Here is a 27,596-nt window from a genome sequence, read left to right as displayed (position 1 = left end):
TACTTGTTTCCTGGTAAAGAAATGAAAGCTAGGGCACTGATTCATCAGTTCGAGTCCAGGTTGCGTTGTGTGCAATTTCTAGTGGGTATACAATTTTTATATGTATTTCAGTTTCGTGCCACTTTATCACTCTTTATTTATTTGTTTATTCGTAGTCTTCTTTACTATGAAAGATAATTAACTCACACTAAATATATTCTTAAACCAATAAATATATAAATATTGACTGATGGAAACGAAATTTCAGAACACCCGATATAATGTGTACCTGTAACGGGCAGGCTGATTGTAGTGTATGTAGAGGATATACCGAGAGTTTGAAGGTCGTCCAACATACGAGTGCAGCTTTCAGTGGATCATAAAATGTATGTATGACAATGCCATGGCAACATCAGTAAATGCCTATTGTGCAATTAAATCACTTTACCCATGGCCATACATTACGGCTGAGAGGGACCGGACGGTGTTCTGCAGAATTGCAGCTCGCGTGGGTTAGTGGTCGAATGAAGGAGTACACGATGGGAGACAATAGACTTTCCCCTCAACTGTTACCGTGAACCTCTCCTTTTGAGTGAATGGACAACTGAACGAAGAGCTACTTGAGCTAAGAAGACACAGCTTCCACTGCAATTTGAGTCACTGTAACTCCATGTGAGTGCATTAACAGTAAAACAATCGACTTTGGAGGCAGGATCCCATTCCTACGTTCCTCTCGCACGATTATCGCCCAAATGCGTTCATACTGAAAACATCTTTGTTGGCGTCGGAAGGGACAGCAGTGGCGAGGCGATTGGGAATACTCACCGATGAGAGTCGTCTGTATTTCCAACATAGTGACGGTCAATTTCATATCCAGAACTTGCAGCTTAGTAGAAAAATCCATATTCGCATTTGTCATATAGAACCTACGGGTATATCTGACATTCTGGTACAGGAAGGGAGGAATTACGATACAAACTCCGCTTGTCTGTGGTCTTCAAAGAAGTGCATCGTCAATGCACCGTTCATTCATGAAGTCGAAAACCCTATCCTCCAACCTTATCTGAACACTTTGGAGACCCCATATCTCCATTCTTACAAGGCAATGCAACGTGCTTTACTCGGCATTTGCCTTCTATCCTGATCTACTAGATCTCCGGACCTAAGACCCAGTGAGCGCGTGTAGGAGATGGTAGGGCCGCGCTCAACCACCACCCGGCTCCTGCTCTGCGTGGAATCCACCCATACAAGCCAGGCATTTAGAATCCAAACAATCAGCTACTTTCCTAATTATTTGCGTATGTGGCCACCTGGGATACTTACATATCAGGGATATGGAAGCAAAAGCTCCTGAAGCCAGTTTTAAATTTTGCCTGGAGACGAAACCAAAGTGACTCCCTTATGTTTCAGAATCGTTGTACTTTTTTTTTTTTTTAGTGGTCACTACTTAATGTAGATGAGTGAATCAACCACTAAAGAAAAACTGTTCAACATTGTTCAACAATTTTGAAACCTAAGGGAGTCACTTTTGTTTCGTCTCCTGACAAAATTGACATGGATTTAGCAGGTTTTGCTTCTATACCCTTGATATGGTATTAGAATAGGAACTGTATTTTTGGAACACCTTTACACCTTGTTCCGAATACCCGATGAACGCCATGTTGAGATCACTACCCTCTACATATAACATAAAGTGAGGTAGATAATAAATGCTTAACAATTAGGAGGTTCGGATTGAATTAAAATCCTGGAGTTATCATTTTGATTGAGGTTTTTCATCTCTCGTCTCTCGAGAGATCCTTCGTAGTTAAGCGGTTAGCGTACGCGCCTTTGCCGTAGGAGACTCGAGTTCGATTCCCGGCGGGAGTTCATGTGGTTCAGATTCCACGTTAATCGGTAGGTCCCGCCTCATACAGCCTCGCTGCTGAAAGGGACGTTAAACTCAAAATCAACTCAACTCTTGTCTCTCGACATGAATGTTGGGACGCTATATTTAAAACACAGTTTCTAACTGATTTCCAATAGTTACGAATGTCCATTAATTACCCAGCAGTTTTCCATTTTCTCCAACATAATGGAAAGATGAAAAAGAAATGTTTATTCACATAGAACTATACTACCTAAAAATAATAGTAGGAGAAATAATTAGAATTATCGAGGTTTTCGTTATTATCAAGAAATAGCCTTCAAATCAATTATAATAACACACACTACAGGTATCTGCTAATATATAAACGGCAACTTACAAACGTTACTTTACTAATTGAGTTTTGAAGATTTTCAATATAATACATAGAATCGACTGTTCGATAGTTAACAACGTCATTAGCTAGGCATATTGAGTTCTGGACCTTACGAAAAAAAACTGGAAATCTAGTACCTATTGGTATAGTAGTATCTTATACACTATTTGGCTTCTTTACTTAAACTGATACTCGGTAATTATCTCGATAGTCGATTGCACCAATCAACAAAGTAGGTGTAGTATCGTTTATTACGTTATCTATCTCACTTAGTTTCTATATTCTTCCTATTCTTCATTATTAAAAAAAAGTTTTTAAAACACAGTGGGAAGTATACTGAAAGGCCTTAGTGTTACATGTAAAATGGCTTTACAGCTAAATCTGCAAATTTCTTAAATAAACACTTTCTTAATAAATAGGAAAAAAAAAAAGAAGAAATAGAATTAACTTACCCTAAGCACTTTAGCATTGAACTGATCTCCAATGCTGAGAAAATAAAGCACTGAATCTTCGTCTATGTATTTCTTTAGTGCCTGTTCACACGTCTGCTTTAATGTATCCACTTCATACCTATCACTTAATAGCATAAGGTCCGCTAAGTGGTCCACAGACAAATCCTGTGTATCTAACTGGCCACTATACAGATAATTAAGGAATGTTGTAAACAGAAAAGGACTAGTATCGTGGACTACGATTTTTCTGGAAAAAAACATAAATACTGATTAACATTTTGAAAAATAATGATTGTAAAGGTATCCTAGAATTCACAGAATACTACAGAAAAAAAAAACTATTCTTATTTAAAATCAGTTCTTCTACTTACAGATCATGTTTGATTTAAATCATGAATTTCGTGCGCCTAACAATCAAGATCACACATACTGAGAACCTGTAAAAAAAATGACCATTTCTAAAAGCCCTATTATTAAATAAAAAATTTTAAAAAAATCACAGAAAGCTTCTTCCGATAGAGGAAATGATAATGCAAGAAACATTACAAAGCTGAAGAGGGATTTTATAAGAATGCACAGAAAATTTTCTCGAACTTAAAAAACCAGGAAATCAATAGTAATATTTTCTCATTCAAAGACCATACTAAATTCATCTACCCCTTTCTTTAAATATCTGTACATTAACACTGTATATAAATCATAACTTAAAAACACCAGCGCATGCGTGTGTTAAATGTAATAGTAGTTTCACGTTGGCATGCGGTGGTATACACTTGCTGGAGCCACTGCACACTTGTTTTTCTTAAAATTCGTAAACTCAGGGTTCACTGTATCTTAACTGTAAAATATACATAAATTTATATACCAACTTTCAGGTTATTCTATCGTCCTCTGATCGACCGATATATTTAACAATAGTTCCATTGGATTCCACGTCCTCAAATAGGTATGAAAAGCGCAATTAGAAATATATCCAAGCATGAGTACTTTTGCCATTGGCATGAGCGATAGTAGTCTTTGTCTTTGTCTTTGACAGACTTCAGCCAAATTTGACAGAGCAAGTAAGTATATTGATAACTTTCATGCCAATTTTGCCAAAGTCGGTGAAAGAGAAATGTTTGATCTTTGATCAAGACCAAGCTTTGCCCCCATAGCCTTATCACGCTCAATGAAGCACGACACTGAGTCTATATGAAGAAGTATTTCTGAAAAATAAAACCTCATGTCAATTTAAGCTTGTGTCTTTGCCAAATTTTGCCTCTGGCCTTAATATCAAATCGAATTTGGAAGATATCACTGCTAATTTTGGTTTAAATGGATGACGCCATTCTTGAGGAATAGAAGTTCACAGATGGAAAACGACATGACCGAGGACTATAGTAGCATGCCATGGAAACCATCGATATTTACAAGTCACAAATTCTTGGGATTTACATGTTGCACAAATTAACCAGATTCAGCTACGTTGAAGTATTTGACAGTATATATGCAGCTGGAGTTTAAGAAATTTATTTCAAGCATAATCATTAAGATATTTGTTTTACTTCTATGCAATACCGACGTTATGAAGGAAGAGATTTGCTATTAAAATGGGACAAGAAAAACTACTGGAATTGACTCGAGACGTTGTACTTCCAGCAGGGTTTGAACTTCCAACGAGATACAAAGAAAGTATGCGTTCTAGTTACAGACTATAGAGAACCCCCAATCAAAGATTTTATCCAACACAGTAGGACGTGAACACAAACAATGCCAGCAGAAAGCCGAAGAACATAATGGTATATGAGTTAGGAAAAAAAGTTTAGAGATAGATTGACTCAAAAATAAAGAAGAGTTCAAACAATACTTTCCAAAACGTCATTATTTGACTTAATCATCGACAGAAATTAAAATTAGTAAATGAAAGGTATAATGCATTATTCATGTGTAATCATTGATTCATATTTGATATCTGGTTTTAGAAAAGAAAAAACTACAAGAAATCTTAAAAAGGAAAGTAATTAAGTCGATGACACCTACTTATCTATCGCTTCTCGCATTCCAGATAGAAGAGCTCTCCTGAACCAATCACACCTTGCTGCAACAATAACTCTATGTGCACGGACACTACACACATCTTCCTCTTGATCTGACTGGCTTACACTCACAGGTGCTCCTTGACTATGGTCAATTACAGTGTCCGGGGTATCTGAAACAAGAAACACTGTATCACACATGTACTGCATGTGAGCTATTTTACTGAGTTTCACAAAACAGCATTATGTTTAGTTACATCGTAAACAATATATTCCGGGACTTAGTGCTTACCCGAAATGACACATTATCGGTACGAATTTTTAGATTAATGAAACGTATTTTGATTTTAAATATCTCTATTTATGAAATCAGGAATTATAACTTAGGACTCTGCACATACGAAGTCCAAACTGTAAATTGATCGACATTATATGATATTACAATCGATGAGCGGAGAAGCTAAATCTCCGCCAATTATACATACATTCTATATATTAGTCCTACTCCAGCTTACTTAGTGTCTCAGCTACCGTATCACTCTATTTCATCCCCTCCTCGCTTAAGATACAATCACGCATCATCTCTTACAAGGCAGAAATGTAGACACAGCAGTGAAGAATATTTGGGAACGTCTACACACGCCCTTCAATCCCATTCTCTTCTCCCCTAGCCCATCTCTGCCCAAAATTAGAAAATGGACAATATGCTAGAACAAAACACCCCTCATTCCCACCTCCAACTAACCCCCTCTCCATTAAATATGATGTAATATATCCAACTAACCCCTCCCCTTCATTGCGTAGAGAAGGTGAACGTTTCTCTCGTGATGCCTGGAAAATTTTACAAACTGGATACTATTACCACCCATGGTTTCTTTACTTGATAATAATTAATAATAATAAAAAAAATCTATCGATTAAAATGTGTATTCTTACTTTCTACATTATCATATAGCTATACTACAATTTAAAAAAATGAAATGAAATATTTGTTTTACGTCCTACGATTATGCCGGCTAGGCTAAAGCAGACGGTGATGTTGAGTAATGAATGAAATGGTGGAATAAAGAATTGGGAGGAAACGAGAGAATTCGAGGAAACCCACGCGCACGGTGTTTGTCCACCACAAAGCTCACTTGACACGAGCAGGGATCGAACCAAGAACACCATGCACCAGAGGTGAACGTTCTATCACTTAGCCACCGCGGCCTCTACTAAAATTAAAACTACAGTTAAAGAAATATTTATGAAATTTTAACAGTGCAAAGTTCTCTGATCTTTTACTTAACCTGGAAAAAAAATATACAAAGCTATAATAATTTAATACGAAAATTTTACATGACATTTTATATCAAATGAAGTATTACACAACAATAATACGTAAAATGTGATTAGAAAGCGAAACTATGTTCGAAGTTTAATTTCTTTGGTAACATATACGGCATTTTCAAATCAGCAACCAATATTCTTGCTACTCTATACAAAATGTAGTACGCGTTATATTTCAACTTTTTCCGCTGTGACCTTCTTCAACGGGTAAAAGAAAAGAGAGAAATAGCTAAAAGCAAAGAATACATTTAGATTTGCAAGAATGTAAAAACTAATTGGAAGGTAAAAAAAATTCAAAAACCGAATACGTGGATTGTATATTAAAGAGGAACGAAGGAAATCTCGAGATTTTCCTCTGTGTGCCGTCATATTCAATCCATCGTCTTTGCTTAGTTCGCTTAGTTCTTTGCTGACATTTGAAATGAAAAATTTTGTTCTAATTAATTTTTGTTTGCAATATAGAAGTACAAGAACATTGAATTCCAGAAGTATTACCTTTTTAAACCTATTTTTTAAAGATTGACAACTTGGTATTCAAAAATGTCTAACAATTCAAGTAATTCTTCAATCACGTTTCATATTTAAAAAAATCGAATTCTTTTAAATAGCTCAGACAAATAAAACTAACTGGCTTCGAAATAATGAAAATAAATCTAGAATGAGAAACTAGTCTAAACAAACGAACTAGGCAGTTTACGCATAATTCAATAATGTCTTACCTTAATGCGTAAAATGAACACCGGTATTTCATAAACAATTCAGTATTATATTTAAGTTCAAAGTTAGGTGAGACACCATATATATATATATATATATATATATATACAGGGTATTAATGAACTACACTGACAAACTGTAAGATGGCCTTCCTCTTACCGTTCATCAGGGACCATAACGCTTTCGCACGCCGCAAATGGTGCCGCGATCATGCAACTTGGACCGTTGAGGACTGGAAACGTGTGATATGGTCGGACGAGTCATCCTTCACCCTATTCCCAACCACGGGCCGTGTTTGTGTGTGTAGAACGCCCAAAGAAGCTTATGATCTGCAGTGTCTCCGCCCAACTGTGAAACATGGCGGCGGCTCGGTGATGCTGTGCGCCGCCATATCATGGTTTTCATTGGGTCCTGTGGTCACACTTAGCGGACGAATCACTGCCAACGATTATGTCGCAATTTTAGGAGACCACTTGCATCCTATAGTCCGGATGTTGTTCCCGGACAATGACACCATCTTCCAGGATGATAATGCACCCATTCACACAACTGGCGTTGTTGCAGCGTGGTTTGAGGAACATCGGGATGAAGTTCAACACCTCCCCTGGCCCGCTCAATCCCCAGATCTTAACATAATTGAACATCTGTGGTCCGTCTTGGAAACACGACTCCGGCGACGATTTCCACCTCCATCCTCTCTCACAGAACTGGCCGATGCCCTGCACAAGGAATGGTGTAAAATTCCACTTGCTACCATTCACGAACTCTATGCCTCCCTCCATCCCACGTCGCATCAAGGCTGTTCTAAAGGCGAAATGTGGCCCGACACCATATTAATCTGGTAAGTTGCAATTTCGTTCAGGTGTTTCCATTTTTCTGGTCACCATCTGTATATTCATGTGTTAAGTATACAGGGTATTAATATACAGGGTATTAATGAACTACACCGACAAACTGTAAGAGGTGATTCCTCACATCAAAATAAGAAAAAAATGTTCATATGGACCTATCGCGAAAAGTGCATAGTTTCAAAGCTAGGGCTGTTCAAAATCGCGAAAAAGCTAAATTTCAACAGGTCCTGTTTCGAATTGGAGAAACTATGGATGGTGGTTTTTATCAGCGTAAGAGAAGTTAGACATACGCAATCCAAAAATGCATATTTCATAAAAGTCCAATGGATGTGCAGGGTATCCTCTACAGGTGCTATTCTCAGATATGCTCTCAACAGTGTTTTCAGATGTCCCCTGATTACAAGGTGGATCCAAATAGGCAAGATGTAAGCCTTGACAACAATGGACACCCAATGCTTCGGAGGGAAGTCGAAAGTTTAAGGAACCGGCAGCTCTCTACGGTCTTTTGTGTTCGGAATAACGTGTGCTGCGATGTAATTCGTCACGGTATATTTCACGTTATTTGCACTTATAAGCATGAAAGAAAACATAGCAACACGCCTTTTCCCGAATACTAGAGACCGTGCTGCTGACGGTCCTTAACACTTCCGACATCCCGCCAAAGGATTTCCTGTTCACTACTATCAAAGCTTACCGTTTGCCTTCTTTGGATTAAGCATAAAGTTAGAACACATCTGAAAATTCGGTTCATGGCATGCCTGGGAATTACATCCTGCACGAAATACTCTGTACACCCATTGAATATTGATGAAATATGCATTTTTGAATTGCGTGTGCGTGACTCCCTTTACGCTGATAACTACCACCATCCATAATTTCTCGTAATTCGAAATAGGGCTGTTAAAATTTAGCTTTTTCGCGATTTTGAACAGTCCCAGCTCTGAAACTATACACTTTTCCCGATAGGTCTATATGGACTTTTTCTCTTATTTAGATGAAAGAAATCAACTCATAGTTTGTCGGTATAGTTCATTAACACAATGGCATCCACGGACCATAGAGCACTATTCTACAGGCCAAAATAGAGTGAAAATGTTATCTGTAGGTACGTCGTCCGGGGCCTTCTTCAGCCGCTATGGAGAATCAAAATTTCATAATGTGTCAACGTTGCAGATAAACCTGGAGCCATTAGCATTACTCTACGAATACAACAAGCAATTGAATTGATTGCTACACTAATAAGTAATGGTAGTGTCAATTAATATCGGCTTTAGCTGCCATCTGGAAAGAACCGATATAACTATTTGATAGACTGGTAGATCTAATCTGTGGGCACCATTTTAGAACACCCCATATATATATATATATATATATATATATATATATATATATATATATATATATATATATATATATAATGTTCTTTCAAATTTCTTGAAATTTAAACGCACACCGTGGTTCGAATACATTGCTTAAAGTATAGGTCCCTGTTTCATATAACCTTTGTGCTGAAACGGGACGCTAACTCGAACCAACCACTCTAACAAGATGGCGGCAACATATTAGTGAATAATTTGTGTATATATGTGTGTTAGCGTTCAAGTTTGAATATTTTACGTAATTTCAATTAAAGTGAGTCAATTTCTCTTCAGTCACATAGAATATACTTAAAAAATGTTAATACCACACTACTCTGGAATTCAATCAAAAACTTCACAAAGGGTTTCAGAAAGTTTGGTATCAACAAGCATCTGTAAACAGATCCGCTTAAGGGTTTCGACCGGCATGCAAATTATCATCTGTAGAGTTAATACCAAGTATTAAGTCAAGAAGTTATAATTTATATAATCCAAAACAATCTTCTGTATATACTGTATATCTGTGTATCTTAATGAGTGGCCAGGATTTTCTAAATTACATACATTTGTATTATGGATATTCATGCAACTCAAATTCTAAATTTTGCAATTACATGCACGATATTAGATTCAAACTCTCTTACCTTGAGTACTAATTTCGAACACCATATCCGTTCCCTGTCCTGACTTAAGCAACTGGATGGCATTTTTGGATAAAGAACTACTCCGCGCTGGAGGTGGAACACACAATGATTCCACAAGGTTTAGCTAAAAAAGTAAACGCACATTACTTATAAATGTTTACAAAACTACTGAAAAGTATTGAAGAAACCCTGAAACTTATGTGGACTGAATCTTGATTGAGTTTAGATATAATTTACAATGAAGATATTTTCAGCAGAATTGTATTATATACATATGATTTCCAATTTTGTGATCGACAAAAAGACTAATTTCATTTGAATTACTTCAATTAACAACAAAAAACATAAAATAAATCATTCTACGCAGAAAATGTTACCCATTATCTTAGTTCATGGTTAATTATAAGTGCTATTGATCAAGGAAAGAAGTGTGGAAAGAAGGTGCAGCGGAATAACAAATTAATCATAGAAAGAGAAAAAATTCTTTTGTAAAATTATCTGTACGTAAGAAACTAAGATTATTCATCTCCTGCCATGCTAGTTTTGTAGGATGTCAATTGAGGGCAGCACTTTGCTCACTCTGCTGGTTAGGTTAAATAAATGTAGAACTAGTCTACAGATAGCATGAGCTATTTATCAGTTGACTTTCCGATCGCTTCGTCTGTCTTGCGGTTTGATGAGTTGCATTAAAATCGATAAGGTATACGTGGGTAAAACGAAAATAAAATCTTTGAGTTTAACGTCCCACGTTATACCTGTTAGTGTAAGGGAGACGATGATTAAAGCAAGTGAATGATCATAGAAGAACTGGTGGAATGAAAAAGTGGGAGCAAATGGGAACGAGAAAACCCTCAAGCACGATGTCTACCACAAACTTACTTGACCGGGGATAGAACCAGGAACCCTCGCACCAGAGGTAAGTCACTGAGCCAGGAAGTATGAGTGAGGTGGTTGATCGGATTAATACTTCAGAAATGTTAAATGGATCCTCCATTTCGACTTGTGGAATCTGAAAAAGAGGGTTTTGGTGTTGAAGACCTATTCTTTAATGAATGATGAAATGGGTATTGCAATGAGTGTTGATATATGTGTAATATAAATTTATTTTGTGAAAGTTGGTAAGTAATATACAAAACTAAGTGCTTCACAGAAGTTTATTATGTTGCTGTAGTCTCCCATTCGCACAGTATAATTTAGAAGGAAAGTTGTTTTGTTGAATGTGTGATGATTCTAACCTAATTCAATATGTGGAAGGTGATTCGAAATTAATTTCTGCCTACATTCACCAATCCTTTTGTTCAGTGACAAGATAGGAATCGCAATGTTCCATGTCACATTGTATCATGAATGTATTACCATATGGTTGGCTTATTATAAATTATTCCGTTTGAAGTATTGTTTGAACGTTCGTGTTCAGTATTAATATTACATTTAGTATTTATGTATGTTTAGTACCAATAAGAAGGAATAGTAGAAGTCGAGAGAAGGAAGTTACATGAACTTGAGCTTCTTACTAAAATGGAAACTGTTAAAATACGGTTGAAAACAATACTCTGCTTATAATTTGTAGACTTGACAATTTGGTCTTCTGTCTATTAGAACTAAAGAAGAGAGAAAATATTTGTTGAAAGTTGTTTCGTATTATCAGTTTAGAAAAATTTTGAATGTTGTTGTTGAAGCATATATTTTGTTATACTTGTTTAAATAAACATTAGTTGTTAATATTAAGGAGTTTGTGATTTTTTCTAAAAATTCTACAATTCAGCAGATATCCTTCATATTGAAAGAATTTAATAAGCAGCGATCACCAGCCTACTCAATGGTGCATTGAGGTAGCTCTGTTTTTGAGAAGGGAGTTTACTTTGAAATCGATATCATAGTCATTTTTTTTGTCTAACTGCTTTGGTCTTTGCCCATCCTTCAAACAGATATTGCACTGGGCTCGATTTATGCATGTTGCAAAGGGTATTTGAGAGTAATCTTTATCTCTGTTTTCCTCTATATTCAGATTTTCATTCTTCAACATCACAGCTACCTCGTAGCTATATGGTTAGATTAAGCACCTTCACTCAGGAAGTATGGGTTCAATTTTTGCTAACTGTTCATGTAAGTCCTATTCTCGTTAAGCAGTACATCTACATCTCATATAGACTATACTGGAAAAGGACAACTCTAAAATAATCAAAATACATATTTAGAACTTCAAGCACTCATTTACCATTGCAATTATAACATATTTTCAATTTACTTATGAATAGAAAAATTTGAGTTACAAAATTAAATTGGAATACTTTCAAAAAATATATATATATATATATATACAAGAATGATATACGTGGGCCAGTTTTAACGTAAGGACTATTTTACAACAATTACTAAGATTTATCAGGAACCTTTCCTATTCCCAGACGCTACATACCTTCAGCAATTTTTCCACATAGTTTCAGTTAGTATTTAAATTCCTGTCATAGTGTGGCTAAGTTTTTGCAGACCTTCCTCACAGAAGTTAAACGCCAGTGAAGATAACTATTCTCGGGTTACTGCTTTTAATTCGTCGGTGCTGAAACGCTTGCCGATAAGAAACCCCTTTAGATGCATGTAAACTTGACAGTCTGTCAGCACTGAGTCCGGGCTGTGGCTGTATGAGGTGTGTATGATTTAATTGGGGTCATATAAAAATACGATAACTTGTGTTTAAGCACAAGAATGTGGTTTCAAACAGTTCGAAAGCAACAGAATTCCGGACGACTATATGCCGCAGCATTTATTCTGGGTTGCGCGGCGAAGATTCTCCTAAGGTTAGACAAAGTTACTACTGTTTCCCCGTTGCGATATGAAGTCAAGAAGGGCTGAGTCTGTCCTAAAATACGGCTGCCATAATCTTGCAACTTGAGGTCTGAATTTAATTTTCGTCTGAAATGATGTGTGTCTCCACTTCTACGACTACTACTTAGATTCAGAGATTACGTGAGATACTTATTTCTCATATGCCGTAACGATGTGGCTCGACAGTTCATCTTTTTCATGGTATTAGTTGTTTGCTGTAGTCTCCAAAATAATTACCACAGATAAGTAGTATTACTAATAATATAATGGCCAAAAAAGACTATGGGAGAGAGAATGTGAGACTCGCTGTCTAGTATCGCACTACTATGAACCCTTTAATTTATCTCTCTTACACCAGTCGTCTTCTAACTGAATTGAAAAGTCAATATACTACATAAATAAAAAATAGGATACGGGATTATGTCCAATTAATCCTTCTCTACTGACTTCTCTCAAAGACTTAAATGCTAGGGGTATGATTATTACTATTCTTACTACATCCGGGTACAGGGAAGTTTTTATTTTAAAGAACGAAACATTATCTTGATCTTTTATAATATTTTATTCAAAAACTAGATACGAGGAAAAACGAAAAAAAAAATCTCTATGAAACGCAGCAAGGGTTCTCGTTTAGAACTCGAAAAACTTGACTCGTGAAGGATCGAACTCAGAACCCATCACTTCCTAACTAGACACAATTATATGCTAAAGTATGCTCTAAGTTTTAAGGGTCCTGAGGCATAAGTTTCTCTGCCCTCGTTAGCGGCACAGCTCCACTTAGCCTTCACTTTAAAAGCAGTTCCAAAATTTATTTTATTTTATTTATCAAAAAAATAAAATACAAATAATATACAGATAAATTATACAAATTAAATAAATATTGGAACTCTTTATAGACTATATAAATATATATGCATTTAAATAATTATCCAGACCTGGAATTAATGAACCTTAAACTATTATATAAATATATATATATTTATATTTAACCCAGGTATCTTTATACAGTAAGCTTATTACAAGTAAGTGGAATGAAAATGTCCACTTACATTGCATGAATTCGAGTTTTAAAGTTCCTTTCAGCACCGAGACTATATGAGACGTGGATCTACAGTTTAACGTGAGATTCGATTCACATGAGCTTTCACCACCAGGAATCGAACCCGGTCTCTCGCACCGAAAACTTCCTCTTGGATTTTTGTTTAAAAATATCAAAAGCACTGACACTTCCCTTCGTTTTGAATTCCTCAGTAACCACTTCGAAAACAGAGGCAGCACCACTTCCTGCAGTCCAACCTCTCTGGTACAAATGTGTGAAGATCTAAATATGACACTTTTGGAGAATGAACTAATAATGTGGAAACTGTAAATGGTCTTTTTTCAACAATTATAATGTTTATCGTTCACATTCTTCCGGTTTTTCTTAAGTAGTCTCACTCACCAACGAACTTTTCAACAGCTCATGGCACAGGAACCATAAACTTTGCAGAACTGGCGATGAACCTCTGTCGGTTTCAACTGACCTTATTTCACAGGTACCAAGTAGCTCGATTTTGTAAACTCTTCTTTATTCGACATAAAGCGCAAACATTGGTGACGTGCTACAAATTGCGGGGCGCAAAAGAATGTATGCGCGTACTGTTCAAAGATACTGCAAAAATGTCCTTGCTTTAAAAATACCCCGTCCTGTTAAAAAAAATTTAAAACTGAAAGGAAGTACTTATTGTCTGAAAAATGTAAATACATCATTGGAGACAATCACAGTGAACCTTCAACAAGGTATAATATAGAAAAGCCCGTTTAAAAAAATCAAACTAATGCTGATAGGTACAATGCATTTTTGGTAAGGATCTGTTTTTTACTAAAACCATACTCTTACCTTATAACCATGCTGCTTTGGTGTAGAGTGCCCACTTCCTCTAGTTGTATGATTGTTTTCTGTTGTATGTCCGCCATAGTGTGTCGGATCCAACAGTCCTAGCGTCAGGAGGGATTGAGTAAACGTGTCCCTCTGAACAAGATCACACAGTTGGACCATCACATCCTGAAGTGTATTGCGATGTGCTAGCAACTTTTGTAGTACTCCAGACTGAAAAAGTACGAAATATATGATTTGTAAAATAAAATAAAAGTTGAACAATTACATTAAAAAGAAGAAGTAACATTATCTTCATTAATGTGTTTTTATCTTAACCTGGTGCAGATTTTCCTAAAAGATTTCTTAACTGGCAATGGAGAATCTTCAATGGTTTACAGATTTCATGCGATATGTTTAGTATGAAAAACAAACTTCAGTTATACAAACTTTTAGACAAAATAAACAAACAGAAATTACAAAGCACTGGAACCTATACAATCTCATTTTCCACCGAACATTTTCGCATATAGATGTCTAAGTATTATCAAACATACATTTTTACCAAACTAAAAAATGTTTATTTCAAATATTATAAAGAAACTGATGCATATCATATTGAACGACGAAAGGCAGAAATCTTTCCTAAGGTAGTGAAGTACTTCAGGGACTAATATGAAATAGTTTGATAAATTTGGTGAATATTTACGTGTACGACAAAGTGATTTTATAATATACAGCGTAATTAGTGAGGAAAAAAAAACTTAATTTTGTTATAATCTGATTTAAAATGTTTCAAGACAAACAGCCCTTGCTAAACATATGCGGATTGTTCCAAGGAACATAAATGTAATAGTAACCTTGACTGAAACCAAGAAAACAGTTCTAATTATTCTATGAAAGGTATTAGATGTTAGGCGTGAGGTAATTTTTGAGACACGCAATTGTGGACACAAATTATACGGAGTATTTTGTGACAAGTATTTATCTTCCCTTGCTTTTTCCTCGGATCGCCTACAGACACATCACAACCTATAAAGCTTATTCTATGGATTTTATTTACTTTTAATTTTCCTTTATTAGTCTTTCCGTAAGTTTAACAGAAGATGCATAAATCTTGAGATTTTGCAATGAATGAAAAACATTAGGAAGTTAGGAACATGTTCGTAACTTGTTGTTATCAAAAGGAGATTGATTAGTCTTCGAATAACAGATGATGATTATTAACAAATATCTGCCCTCAGGGAACATGGAAATGAGAGTTAAAAATATAAGTAAGTGTTTCTTATATTCTTGAAGTAATTATCCACTTACCACTTTGGATGTTCCTACTTTAAAACAAAACTTAAATTCCCTCCATTCCAATTTATCGTCTAAGGCAGCTGTCACTTCTTCTAGCCTAAGGAGAAATATAGGTAGTTCCTCGATTAGCTGCTCCAAATTTCTTGCAATTGACCTCACCTTGTTGGCACTTGTCATTTCATTGAAGCTTTCCCTGAAAAAAAAATAGTAAAATAAAATAAAGATTAAAAAATGTTTAAAAAAAACTGTCTGAGAGAGAATTTATTTTTATAGTTGATACATCTGAAGCAAGCGCACGCAAGCTTCCAACATTCGATTCAACCAGAATTTATACGTCTACTTGACTGCCTGTCTGTTCCACAGTCTTTCGTAAAATATATCCTGTTTTTATGAAACTTAGCATGCACCTTCCTCTAATATTAAGATATACGCATATTGTTTGGGGTTCAAATCCGTGACAGATAAAGGATAAAATTAAACGCATGTTGCAAACTTGCACACACATATAATGCAAAACGAAATTTTCCAGTATAACTTATGTAAAAACTACTCGAGTTTTAACAATATGGTGTATATTTTCCTTAGGGTATACCGATCATTCTAACTGTTTAGGGTAGAAATTGTCCAGTCCAAGAATACAGGGAGCAAATTCACTCCAATCTTGATAAAATAATTTTGAAAGATGAGTTCTGTAAAAAGAAATATTTGCTTTAGATTCAATATGGTATACCGTCACTACACCTAATAAACCAATATGAGGAACTGGCAGCTTTCCAGAAGCAAATAACGTGCTTTCTAATCATTTACGTTATTAACAAGTGTAATTTTTGTTTCCTTATTACGAGAAAACTATTAAGAATTCATATATACGAATATAAGGAATAAAAAAAGGCACACGACTTTCTGTTCATATTGTAGTATGTAACTCCTTTTCGACGAACATATCACTATATAGAGGTTTGAGCACAGCGACGATGTATTTTCTTTGAGGCTTCCCAATCATTCCCCTAGCTTGGGTAGAAATCTGTCAAGAATAAGGCGGTAAATTTACCTCTCTCGCTTTTCAAAAATGTATTCCACAATGTTTGCAGCTTCAGATTTTCTTTTATTCACTATCTCAGAACATATTTCGGAACTCATTTGAGAGCCATGACTGTGCTTTATAATATGAAAATATGAAGGAAAAAAAGAACTTCTGCTGTGACAAACAGTGTTTATTAGACTATTTGGAAATAAATTGATAAATGCACATGTCCATATTAAACCTTCCCTAAATCTCAATGTATACAGCGATAAGGCTGTTGAATAACTGCTGGAATCACCTCAACAAGCTGTCTTTACGCGGAAAGAAGGCTAACTGGAAATATTACAGAAAACATTAAATAATCTTGTCAATACTGTGGACCAGACTAGCTTACAGCAACCATTGTAGTATAAGCTCAAACCAGACATAATTCGGTAGAACTTTTTCAAATATATGAACAACGGAACAATGTATCGTTGCTTTGTAAAATTTCGTGTCAGAGACCAGATCTCAAAAATAAGGAAGGCACAAGATGCAAGTAAGGAGTGGATTATGACGCTTCAAAGGCATGTGTAGAGGCAAACCATCACACACCACCGTCAGGGAACTTGGCTATTACTTCGTCTCCATTTTAACGTTTTTCAACCATCTACAGAAACAAAATGAATGAATGAAAAAAAAAAAAAAAAAAAAAAAGATTGAGTCTTAGGAATTTCTGCTTACCAGAAACAGCAGCAATTGGAAATATGCAACAAGCTATTCATTCGTCACCCACATAAATACCATACTTGATAGTATTCTAGCGTGAAACATGAAGTGTTTCTTAAACAAGAATCGCAAGGGAAGCTAGTAGTGTTGTATGTCAAACACCCCAAAACTTTCCGAAATCAAAGCTAAATACAAGATTTAGAAGTTCGTGTAGCGGGAGCACTGAGCGTTGTCCATTTTCTTGTTACTTAGTGCAATCATTATCGCTATTGGGTACGGAAAAATGATCAAAATACATTCCCAGTTGTGTAAGCAGCAACTGTTTGTAATGGACCTTCATTCCATTACAGTCCGTATTGGATTACGATTGAAAAACGGCACGCTGCAATTTTTTTTAATTTGTCAATTCCAAAATATTTACCAATGTGCACTGAAATATAATATTCTGTTTTCTTTTCCTTTTATGATAGAAAAGATTATTTATATCAAGAAAGCAAATATAATAAATAATGCATGACCAATAGTTTAGAGCTCGACACAGAAGTCTCTGCCGCGATACAAATGCTTCACACCCCGCCCTTCTTACATGCATTTCTTCGCCCCCTTCTTTCTAGCACCTGCTATGTTGCCACAATAGTCAGTTAAATTCTTGACACCGAGGAGGAAAGATAATTTAAAAGTCCTATGCGAATTTACATTCCATATCGTTCTCTCTTCTTTTCGCTGAAGCAAGTTTGGCAACTGCGCATGACACCTTTCATTATGACGCATATTGTTCTTTCCATGCTGAACTATAATTCGCTGAATAAAGTGTAGTGTTGCCAACGGCAGACAAAAGCAGCATAAATATACTTTTCAGAAACAGGAGTATTCTGCAAGATTTCTTTCTAGAAAAATCATTGTTAAAAAAAATATTAGCATACGACAATAGAGATTAGTGGTTGAAGTGTCTTTTTCTAAGTGCGCACGTTTTTCGAACTGTGGTGAAGACAGGCTTTTAAAAAAAAAAAAAAAAAAAAAAAAAAAAGCTCGGAGTGTTATTTTAGTGTTCAAAGTTTTGTAAATAGCCTATTCCTAGTTTTTAAATTTTACGCTTGTAAAAACGTTTATTTGCACAATGCCTCCAGTGTTGTCTAAATTGAAAACAAAGACTTTACATAGCCAAGCGAGAGAAATTGTGAGTAATGTTCATTCATTTCTGAAGATGGAAGCTAGTGAAGGTGTTAATATTCCAATTAAACATTTTGGTAAAAGAGCGGCAGCTGCAACCGGGGTCCCGGAACGAACAATTCGAGCAATTGTGAAGGAAAGAGAAGTTCCTGAGTCGTCAGAAGGGCCCTCCACATCATTCTCTACTCCTGGAAAGAGAAGACCAAAACCAGCACCTAAATCTTCAGTGGACAATTTCGATGAATGTGTCATCCGTAGGTGTGTGTATGACTATGCTATTCGTGGAAAGCAAGTGCCAACACTTAGCAAATTGCACACGATATTACAAGAAGAATTAAATTTTGCGGGCAGTAAAGAGAGTTTGAGACGCTTACTGCATAAGCTGGGTTTTAAGTGGAGGAAGACACCAAATAATAGAACCATTTTAACCCAAAAGCAAGAGATTCGTGCTCAAAGAACGCGGTTCTTGAGACAAATAAAGCATTTTAGGCGGGAAGGACGACCAATCATATATGTAGATAAAACATACTTACATAGTTCCCATACTCCAGAATATGGTTGGTCAGACGATTCTGGCAAATGTTTTCGGGTGCCTATGTCCAAGGGACGACGTCTTGTGATAGTTCACGCCGGAGGTAAGGATGGGTTTGTTCCTAATGCTTTACTAATGTTTAAATCTAATTCGAAATCAGGGGACTACCACGATGAAATGAACAGCGATAATTTCATGAAATGGCTTCGAGAAAAACTAATTCCTAATCTTTCACCCAGATCTGTTATTGTTTTAGACAATGCCTCGTATCACAACGCACAATTAAATCCTGCCCCCACTCAAGATTCTTTAAAAAAGGATATGCAGAGATGGCTTCAAGAAAAGGGGTTACCTTTCACGCCCGACATGACACGACCTGAGCTGTACGAATTAATCAAATTAAACAAACCTAAACATGTAACCTACAAAGTTGACTCCTTGCTAAATGAATACGGACATTGTGTATTAAGACTTCCGCCATATCACCCTGAATTAAATCCAATAGAAAAAATATGGGCACTAGTGAAGAACTGGGTGGCATATCACAACACAACCTTTAATTTGGATGCAGTCATGCAGCTCGCACAATGCAAATTTGAGTGTGTCACAAGCGAAGAATGGGGCTCAAGGTGTCGTCTTGTGGAAGAGATCGAGAATCAGTTTATGGAGCGCGAGGGTCTGATAGATGAATATGAAGATAATGCTGCATCGGCACCTTTCGTAATTTACGTGGACCCTGAATCAACTGACACAGCCTCGGAGATTGAGGAGGACTTCTCAGGAGACCCTGAATCAACTGACACGGCCTCGGAGATTGGGGGGGGCTTGTCAGGAACAGAAGAATTAGACTAATTAATGCGTGAAGTGTGCCATCAGTCTTAGCCTTAATATGTTTGTAGCCATTGGAATAAGGTAAGCTCTCTCTTTATTAATAGCCTGTACATGTTATTCATTTACGTCAGTGTAATTTTTTTGTACAATGCTTGGTAGTTATTCTTTTGGATATTTAGATTGCAATACTGTGCTGTGCAACGATCGCGGCAGAAACAAGTGTGTTGGACTCTACTTTATTTTATTTGTCTTCTGGATATAAATTCTCTTTTTTTTTTATCAGCAAAGGGAAAAGAAAACAGATCATTATACTTACATATTGGTAAGTATTTTGGAATTTAACAAATTATTAAAATTTTTCATCATGCCATATTTCAACCATAACTGGATATAGACAATAACTGAATGAAGGTTCATTTCAATATGAAGGCTCCTCCGATCTTGTAAGATAACGTTACAACACAAGTGGCAAAAATTACGAACCAAGAGATGAGTGACCTGAAGCAGTACTTCAGCACTTTCCATATTCCGCAGACAGACGTAGACCCATAGAAAATCATATGTTTATGGATCTAACACTTTCTGAAAGATATTTTATTCAGAGATGGACCCGAAGTGTCGTCCGGGATTTTATTTGTTCATGGACGCAACATTTCTTCCAAAACAACGAGATGAAGATCTTATGAAACGTTAGAGATGTGTCGCTACAGACAAACTATTTTAAATGAACCACGTGTATTTTCTTCATTGCAAACTCAGCAGTCCTGTGCGACACGAAAACGGTTATTTATTTCCAATATATAATACTATGAACTTCAAATGAAGTTACAACTCCCCACACGCGCGCGCGTGCTTCCATGTAATTAATCAATTAATTACAGCCACAATCAAGTTTAATATACAAGCAATAAGAAAAAAAATGAATTTACACAACTGCACAGTTTTCCTTATTTACGATTAATCGTCTTCCGTTTATAAGTATACATTGTAAAAGTGTTAAATAACATTCCTTTTTCTTGATGAGAAGGGAAGGGGAGATGTAATGAAATAATATTACAACTTGTCATGCTATAAGGTTCATGATTATGACCTTTCGGTTAAAGACCATAACAAATGCAAGTGACTCATCATCATCATAGGTATTCTGCCCTTACTGGCAGGTCACTTGCAGCAGCCGAGAAGCTTCCATGCTCCACAGTCCTCCGCTAACCTCTTCGTCTTCACGTATGATCTTTCTGTTTTTATATCATCCATTAATTGTAGTCTCCTTCGCCCTCTGCCTCTCTTTCCCGCAACCATACCCTCTAAGATGTGCCTCATAATACAATTTCTTCTTAGGCAATGTGCCAACCAGTTTTCCTTCCTCTTTCTAATAATATCTAAAAGTGTTCTTTTCTCCCCCACCATTTCTAACACCTACTCATTCGTTTTCCGCTCGACCCAACTAATTCTTTCGATCCTTCTCCACACCCACATTTCGAATGCTCCCATCATCGTTTTTCATCACTTTTACGTAATGTCCACGTTTCCGCCTCATACAGTACAACACTCTACACGAAGCATTTTATGAGTCTTTTTCTCAACTCTCTATTCAAGGTCCCACAAAACAGACTTTTCTTTCCTCCTAAAGGCTTCTTGCAAGTGACTAATGATGGGAAATTTAATGAAATGAGAAAATGAAAGTACCTGAAGAACCTCGTGAACATGGTGTTCACCACCACAAACCCATATGGGCTGGAATCGAACTGGAACCCACATGGGCTTCGCTCTCGTGGTGAGTGCTCTATAGCTGAATCATCCTAATGTTAGTTTAATAGTATAGTGAAACATCAAATAGCAATTAGTTCCAGGAGTAACAGTACGAAACCCGAAAGAGAATTAAGTATTCTTTCGCTTTATAATACAGTTCACTTCGAAGTACCCTAACTTGGACTTTCTCCTTGATATATTTCAGATAAAGTACTACAGTTTTACTTACTTTTTCTGTAAGAGATGTAGAAGGCTAAAAGTTATCCTTTGATGAAATTTTCTAAGTTTGCTCAGCTCTCGTATATGAAGTACCTAAAATTAGAAAATAAAAAAAAATAGTATTTTTATTATTTGTTACTGTCATTATCACTCTTACCGTTTTCAGTAGCAGTGGCAATAAGTCAACTTCTAATAATGTTAAAGAATAATTTCAGTTTATTTTTATGTAATTACCTTAGTATCCTATAAAATTATTACTTATTTGGTTTGATTAGCCTGAATACCACAATAACAAATGGAAAATACGAATCCATTCAAACATTTTCATCAGATGAAAAGTGAGCGAAAAATATTACAAATGTACCATTAATTTCGTTTATTTTTTAAAAATATCTTTTCAACTATTTTGGATTGGTAGGAAACATGGTTGTTCAAAATTCTTTTCCTTATTTGAAATAATGTTTTGCCTATTTGTAGAGTCTCCGTTTTAAAGTAGCCTCTAGGTATTTTAATCGACGTGCTACTAATCCCATTAACCCCCCTTCTTTTCCTCCAAAGGGAACATAAATCTATTCTGAACGTAATACTAGACAGGCAATCATAGAGTTGCTTCTTTTTTCTACGCCTGTAATATTTTCTTACTCTACCAACATTTCATAATTCCTCTCCTTCTATCCAGAATACTCACAGCATTCTGTACGAACACTACATCTCAGATACTTCCATGTCTCAGATCAGTACAGCGCAATGCTACAAGTAAGGGTCTTGATGAAGTGTTTCTTTACTTCCATGTTTTTGGAAGTAAGTAACCCATTCTTCCGTATTTTTTGAAAGTATCTCATTCTTCTTCTATGTTTCTTGAAGTAACCCTTTTTGTGTGTAAAATGCTTGCTTTGATTGAGGTATTCGTATTGTTACATTTCATGCCTTTTTTTCCGTTCAAGGTAATCACATTTTCCAAGTACGAGAACGTTTTATCTTCTATTTTCTCCTGTAAACGAAAATTTGTTTAATTCGTCTTGTTCTTTCTTTCCATTTACAATTTTCGTTCCTCGTTCTGAACACTCATTTTACGTTTTTCTTTCGGTGTTTGATTCTGTTTATCACTAAAAATTTATGAACAAAATGAATAGATGAAAAATACGATACTTTACAGCAATTTTGAAATATTTAAAAGCCAAAATTTACGTATCAAGAGAAATTATATTATTATTAAAAGACAAAGATAAATAGGACTTACATTTTTCAGTGATTTCCCCAGGACTTCGCCCATATTAGGTTTTTGGCTTCTGCATCCTTCAGTTGGAGACAAAGCCATGATTATTTGTTCCAACGCCGATTTTACTTCAACTACAAGAGCTGACACCGTATCGAGAATAGTTTCAATCTGAAAAAATAACATCTTCCATTATTCGATATAATAAATATAATTACACTACCCGACGTATATAAATACACCCCCGAATAAGCCTGTATTTATTGCTAATAGACATGTACTGACGAAACTACTCCTAACGTTCGAGTTGAAATCACTTTTGGAAATATATGAAAATTCAACCCTATGTGACATAGTATCCAGTGTGTCATCGATGACAAGTAAATGTTGTTTTTTTGTGGATCTTTGTGGCCGTTCGTGCAATTTTAGTTGTAGGAGAGCCAAACATTTTCTGTAGGATTCATGTCAGTGTTTTGAGCCTGAAGTCCTTATGCAACATATGTACGGCAGGACTACTATATTAACGTAGGCTCCGAACCACGAACCGGTGTGAAGTTTGGGTGCAGTTGGCGGTTACACAGACCACCATGATCAATCTTCACAGTATAGGCCATTCCCACCACACTATCTTGCCTCCATAATAGTTGGATTCCAGGACCACTATACCGGTCCCACAGGAAATCGTTCATGCCATTGAAAAGTTTGCCTCTTCCAGCGGGAGTTCGGCTTTGCCCTACCATCCATGAATTGCATGGTGTCCCACGATAGTACGCCTATTTCAAAGAAGGGTAGCAATTCATCTAGCAATACGTAGATGTATTTTGCAGCATTAATGTGCCCATCGCAATCCTGCTAGCTATTCAGGGCAGGTCCGCTTGCCACAGTATCACTTGTTTTACTAAATGATCATACCATCACTTACATCATACTTATCGGCTATTGGCATTCCTTCGGTGATTTCACGAAAGTGTGTTGCTCTGCGGGTATTTATTTACTTACTCTATAGTGGTATACAATGCTACTGATAATGAGAATGCCTTGTACACTAGGTTGTAATGACTTGAATAAAGAAATTCAACAATGAGATGAATTCTAACATGCGAGTAATATAATCCCGCTCCCTGAAAGTTAACTGATCGAGCATAGTGATACAGTAAGTAGGAATCGTGTGTGTGTTGTACTATCGCAGAGCACATCTCTTGTCGCTAAAGAATATTCAGAAAATATTACGGATCGAATTGCTGATGTTGGCTAATTAAATTTCTATCCATTTACATATATTTACTTTTAAGTAAGTTCCTTTTAGTGAATTATAATTTCACACTAGGGAGTTATTCCTCCCTTCAGCTAATCTGACTGATTAAACAATTTCACTTCATTATTTATTTTGTCACGTTGAAGACGATGCAGAAGAAAAAACATTTATCTTTTATGTATATGTTTTCATTAATGTAAGTGTCTGTTACTCTTATATCATATATCGGCTTACATCTGCTAATTCAATATTTTGCAAACTCAGCAACAATATTTGTAACATTGTATGTAAAAATATATATATATATATATATATATTTAACACACGTAAAATTTCTTTTATTAAGCTTAGAACGCAAAATTAAAAGCATGAATGAAAACAAGAATACGCTCTTTGAAGTCTTACCTCAGGAACTAGATACGTAGCCACTTCGTGACGCTGACTAGAAGACATACTGCTAAAAGTTGTTTTAACCCCTTGCAAAAAGCGGTGCAACTGACTCATAAAGATGGGAAGTCGAGACTTCGCGTAACGAATTATTTCGTGTCTCTCTTCCCGAGACAACTCCGATTTACGTTTCGTAAACAGATCACAAAGCAGTAACAACTTGGCCGCAGCTGAAAATTAAATAATAATGATAACAATAAGTTCCTATACGTTGGCACTTGCAAAGAATGCAATTCCATTGTTCTTATATTAATTCTAAAGTAAATATATGATGAAAATATTTGGCAACTGGCGGAAAATAAATTCGGCCAATTCGGGGATAACTGGAGAGTGAGTTTAGAGGTAGGGACTAACACAGGGAACTTCAAATTAGTGAAGTGTTACTGTCAATTTAGTTTCGATATTAAACCATTTATAAAATTAACGATTTTTGTCAAATCTACAAAGAAAATATTTAAATATGGCATAGCGACAAAATTGGTAAAAGAGAGGAAAGAGTAGAGGAACTAACAATGAATAGCACTTTAATTATAATAAATAAAGGCAATCCCCCACTTACAAAAACAATAAAGGGGAAGAATCAAAAGTCGATCAAACCATTGCCTCAATAACACTGTCTAAATTAATAAAAAACTGGAAGGTACTAGATAGACCACAGTAACTAAGCACAATTTTACAATTATAACGAAAATACATAAAAGTGACATCTAATAAGTAACAAAATCCGAATCCAGAAGCTTCAGAATCTTCACGTTTGGTGTTTTAGTGATTTGTGTCATGTTGTAAAGGGGAAGAAACCAAAATGCCTACAATAATGAGATATAGATCAAATAAAATATCAAATTTTAGGAAAATTAATTCTTGGAGTTCAGGAAGACCTAGCTTCCTATTATTTATGTTTTAGGTAGCGGAAACAATCATTAAAAATAAATAAATGGAAAAAATACAAAATAATACAAAATAATAAGGTGAGAACGAAAAACCAAAAAAACTGTTTTTACTCTTTTACTAATTATTTTGTTTTTCTCTTTTCATTTTCTTGTACCTTTTCAGTTTTTTTTAATCTCCATATACTCGGTACTCTGGATAAATAAATAAATAAGCAAATACACAATAAAAATATAATACGGCATGACTTAAATATTTTAACGTGATGCTAAAAGTATGTGCCGTATCTCTCAACTTGCTGACATTTTCTAGAGCCGAAAACAGGGAAGAGATAAATAACGAATAGAAGTAGTAATAAAGAGAACGGAGGCAACCCTCCAACCTCCAGAACAGTATTTGTGTTCCTTCTCGAAAGCTGTATTTACATTACAAAATATTTTTTGTATGTTTTGTCTACAAAATATTGTTTTATAAAATTTAGAACATTTCCGAATATAGTCGACCGTGCAATGCAACCTGACTTGTCAAGGTCTGACGTACACAGAGAATATGAAATGGTAGTGCGCCATGTTATGGTTCCATTTGGTTGATACCTAAGATTTGCTATTAACGTATTTTTGGCTCAAAGAATGATTAAAGAGGAAGAGAGAGACAAACTCTATTTGAACTTGTATACCACAAATACTGTTAGCAAATTTCTGTATCACTTCACATTTCAGAATAATTTTAAAATTAGGAAGAAAAAAAAAAGACTTTACGAGACGCAGGATCATTAATAAACAAACAGAAATGTACAACTATTGATGAAAAATGATTAAATGTGAATTTATCTATGTATAACAATTAATAAATGTTGCATTATAAGCACACAGAAAATACACTTTGGTATCTATAGACATATTCCATAGTAGTCCGACTACTCATTGAGTACTGACCCAATGCATATGCTGATGTGTAACTTTCTCAACTACTTTCGTAAACTGATAAGCACTTCAGAAATAAACCTCTTTGCGAATTAAAATACATTACAATAAAAACACAGAAGTTAAAATACGAGTAATCGTACTCCAAAATCCTTTCATTTGGGTCATAAGCTACCCTCATTAATTTAGAACAGAAACTGATAAAATCGAAACTAGTGGGAACAACAACAAAGGCTGGAATTATACGTGCGTCCATAATGAATTTCTCACTAGATCGTTAATCCAATGGCATTTTGTGGGTGATTCACCAATATGATACTCCACCGTACAAGTGAAAACGAAAGATAATGCGCACGACTACAGAACATAAGTTTGTTACGCGTCGTTAGTGGAAAACAGGTAAGTTTCAAGTTTCAATTATATATATATATATGTGTGTGTGTGTGTGTGTGTGGACTCAACCACATCATAAATAGTCTTAAAATTTTCATTTCAAATGTTCTTAAAATCTCATTTTTAGCAACTCGAAATTCCCTGACATTTCTCGGTCTTCTCAAATTCCCTGACATTTCTAGGATTTCCAGGTTTGTTGCCACTTTAAAGTAGTAGTATGCTTGTTTTATATCCAAAAACCACAGATAGCATTGGGCTTCTTCTGTAAAGGAAAGCAAAAAATAACCGGTGAACGAACCTAACTGTTTCTCATTACCAAGTTTATTGAGCATTCAAATAGAACACGCTTTACTGAACGGCTAGTTGTCCACAATTACTCAAGTCTTTACTGAGCTTCATCGCTATAGAAAACATGCACAAAGCACAAGTAACCCGAAGGCAGTCGCAAGCAGTAACAAGGCAACGATCTCGTAGCAAACGGCAACACTACAATTCGCTAGCAACAGCTATTTCCATAATAGTGTTAACAAGTAATCGGAGATGTTGAGTACGAACTTGATTAAATAGTAGTTCTCTCTTCACTAAAGTCATTCAGCATAATATTCTGTTCTATTATGCTACCGTACTAGCTCGAATATAGTACGATATTTTTAGTTTCGCAAAACCCATA

General features: G+C 35.7%; 1 protein-coding gene across 1 annotated transcript in view; it reads right to left on the bottom strand.

The window, feature by feature from the left end:
* LOC145680544 (uncharacterized) overlaps positions 1-27,596 on the bottom strand; it is a 66,790-nt gene that overhangs the window by 14,708 nt on the left and 24,486 nt on the right. Inside the window, exons 7-14 of the mRNA XM_081751169.1 lie at positions 24,681-24,892; positions 23,045-23,191; positions 21,815-21,897; positions 15,584-15,764; positions 14,294-14,503; positions 9,589-9,712; positions 4,694-4,862; positions 2,675-2,921 (exon numbers count right to left, since the gene is read on the bottom strand). Of these exons, the coding sequence (XP_081607295.1) occupies positions 2,675-2,921; positions 4,694-4,862; positions 9,589-9,712; positions 14,294-14,503; positions 15,584-15,764; positions 21,815-21,897; positions 23,045-23,191; positions 24,681-24,892 (1,373 nt within the window). The remainder of the gene's footprint in view (positions 1-2,674; positions 2,922-4,693; positions 4,863-9,588; positions 9,713-14,293; positions 14,504-15,583; positions 15,765-21,814; positions 21,898-23,044; positions 23,192-24,680; positions 24,893-27,596) is intronic.

The sequence above is a fragment of the Thermobia domestica genome, chromosome 3 (assembly GCF_964235325.1).
Source record: "Thermobia domestica chromosome 3, izTheDome1.hap1.1, whole genome shotgun sequence".
NCBI lineage: Eukaryota > Metazoa > Arthropoda > Insecta > Zygentoma > Lepismatidae > Thermobia > Thermobia domestica.
This window is presented reverse-complemented; position numbering and strand designations above follow the sequence as displayed.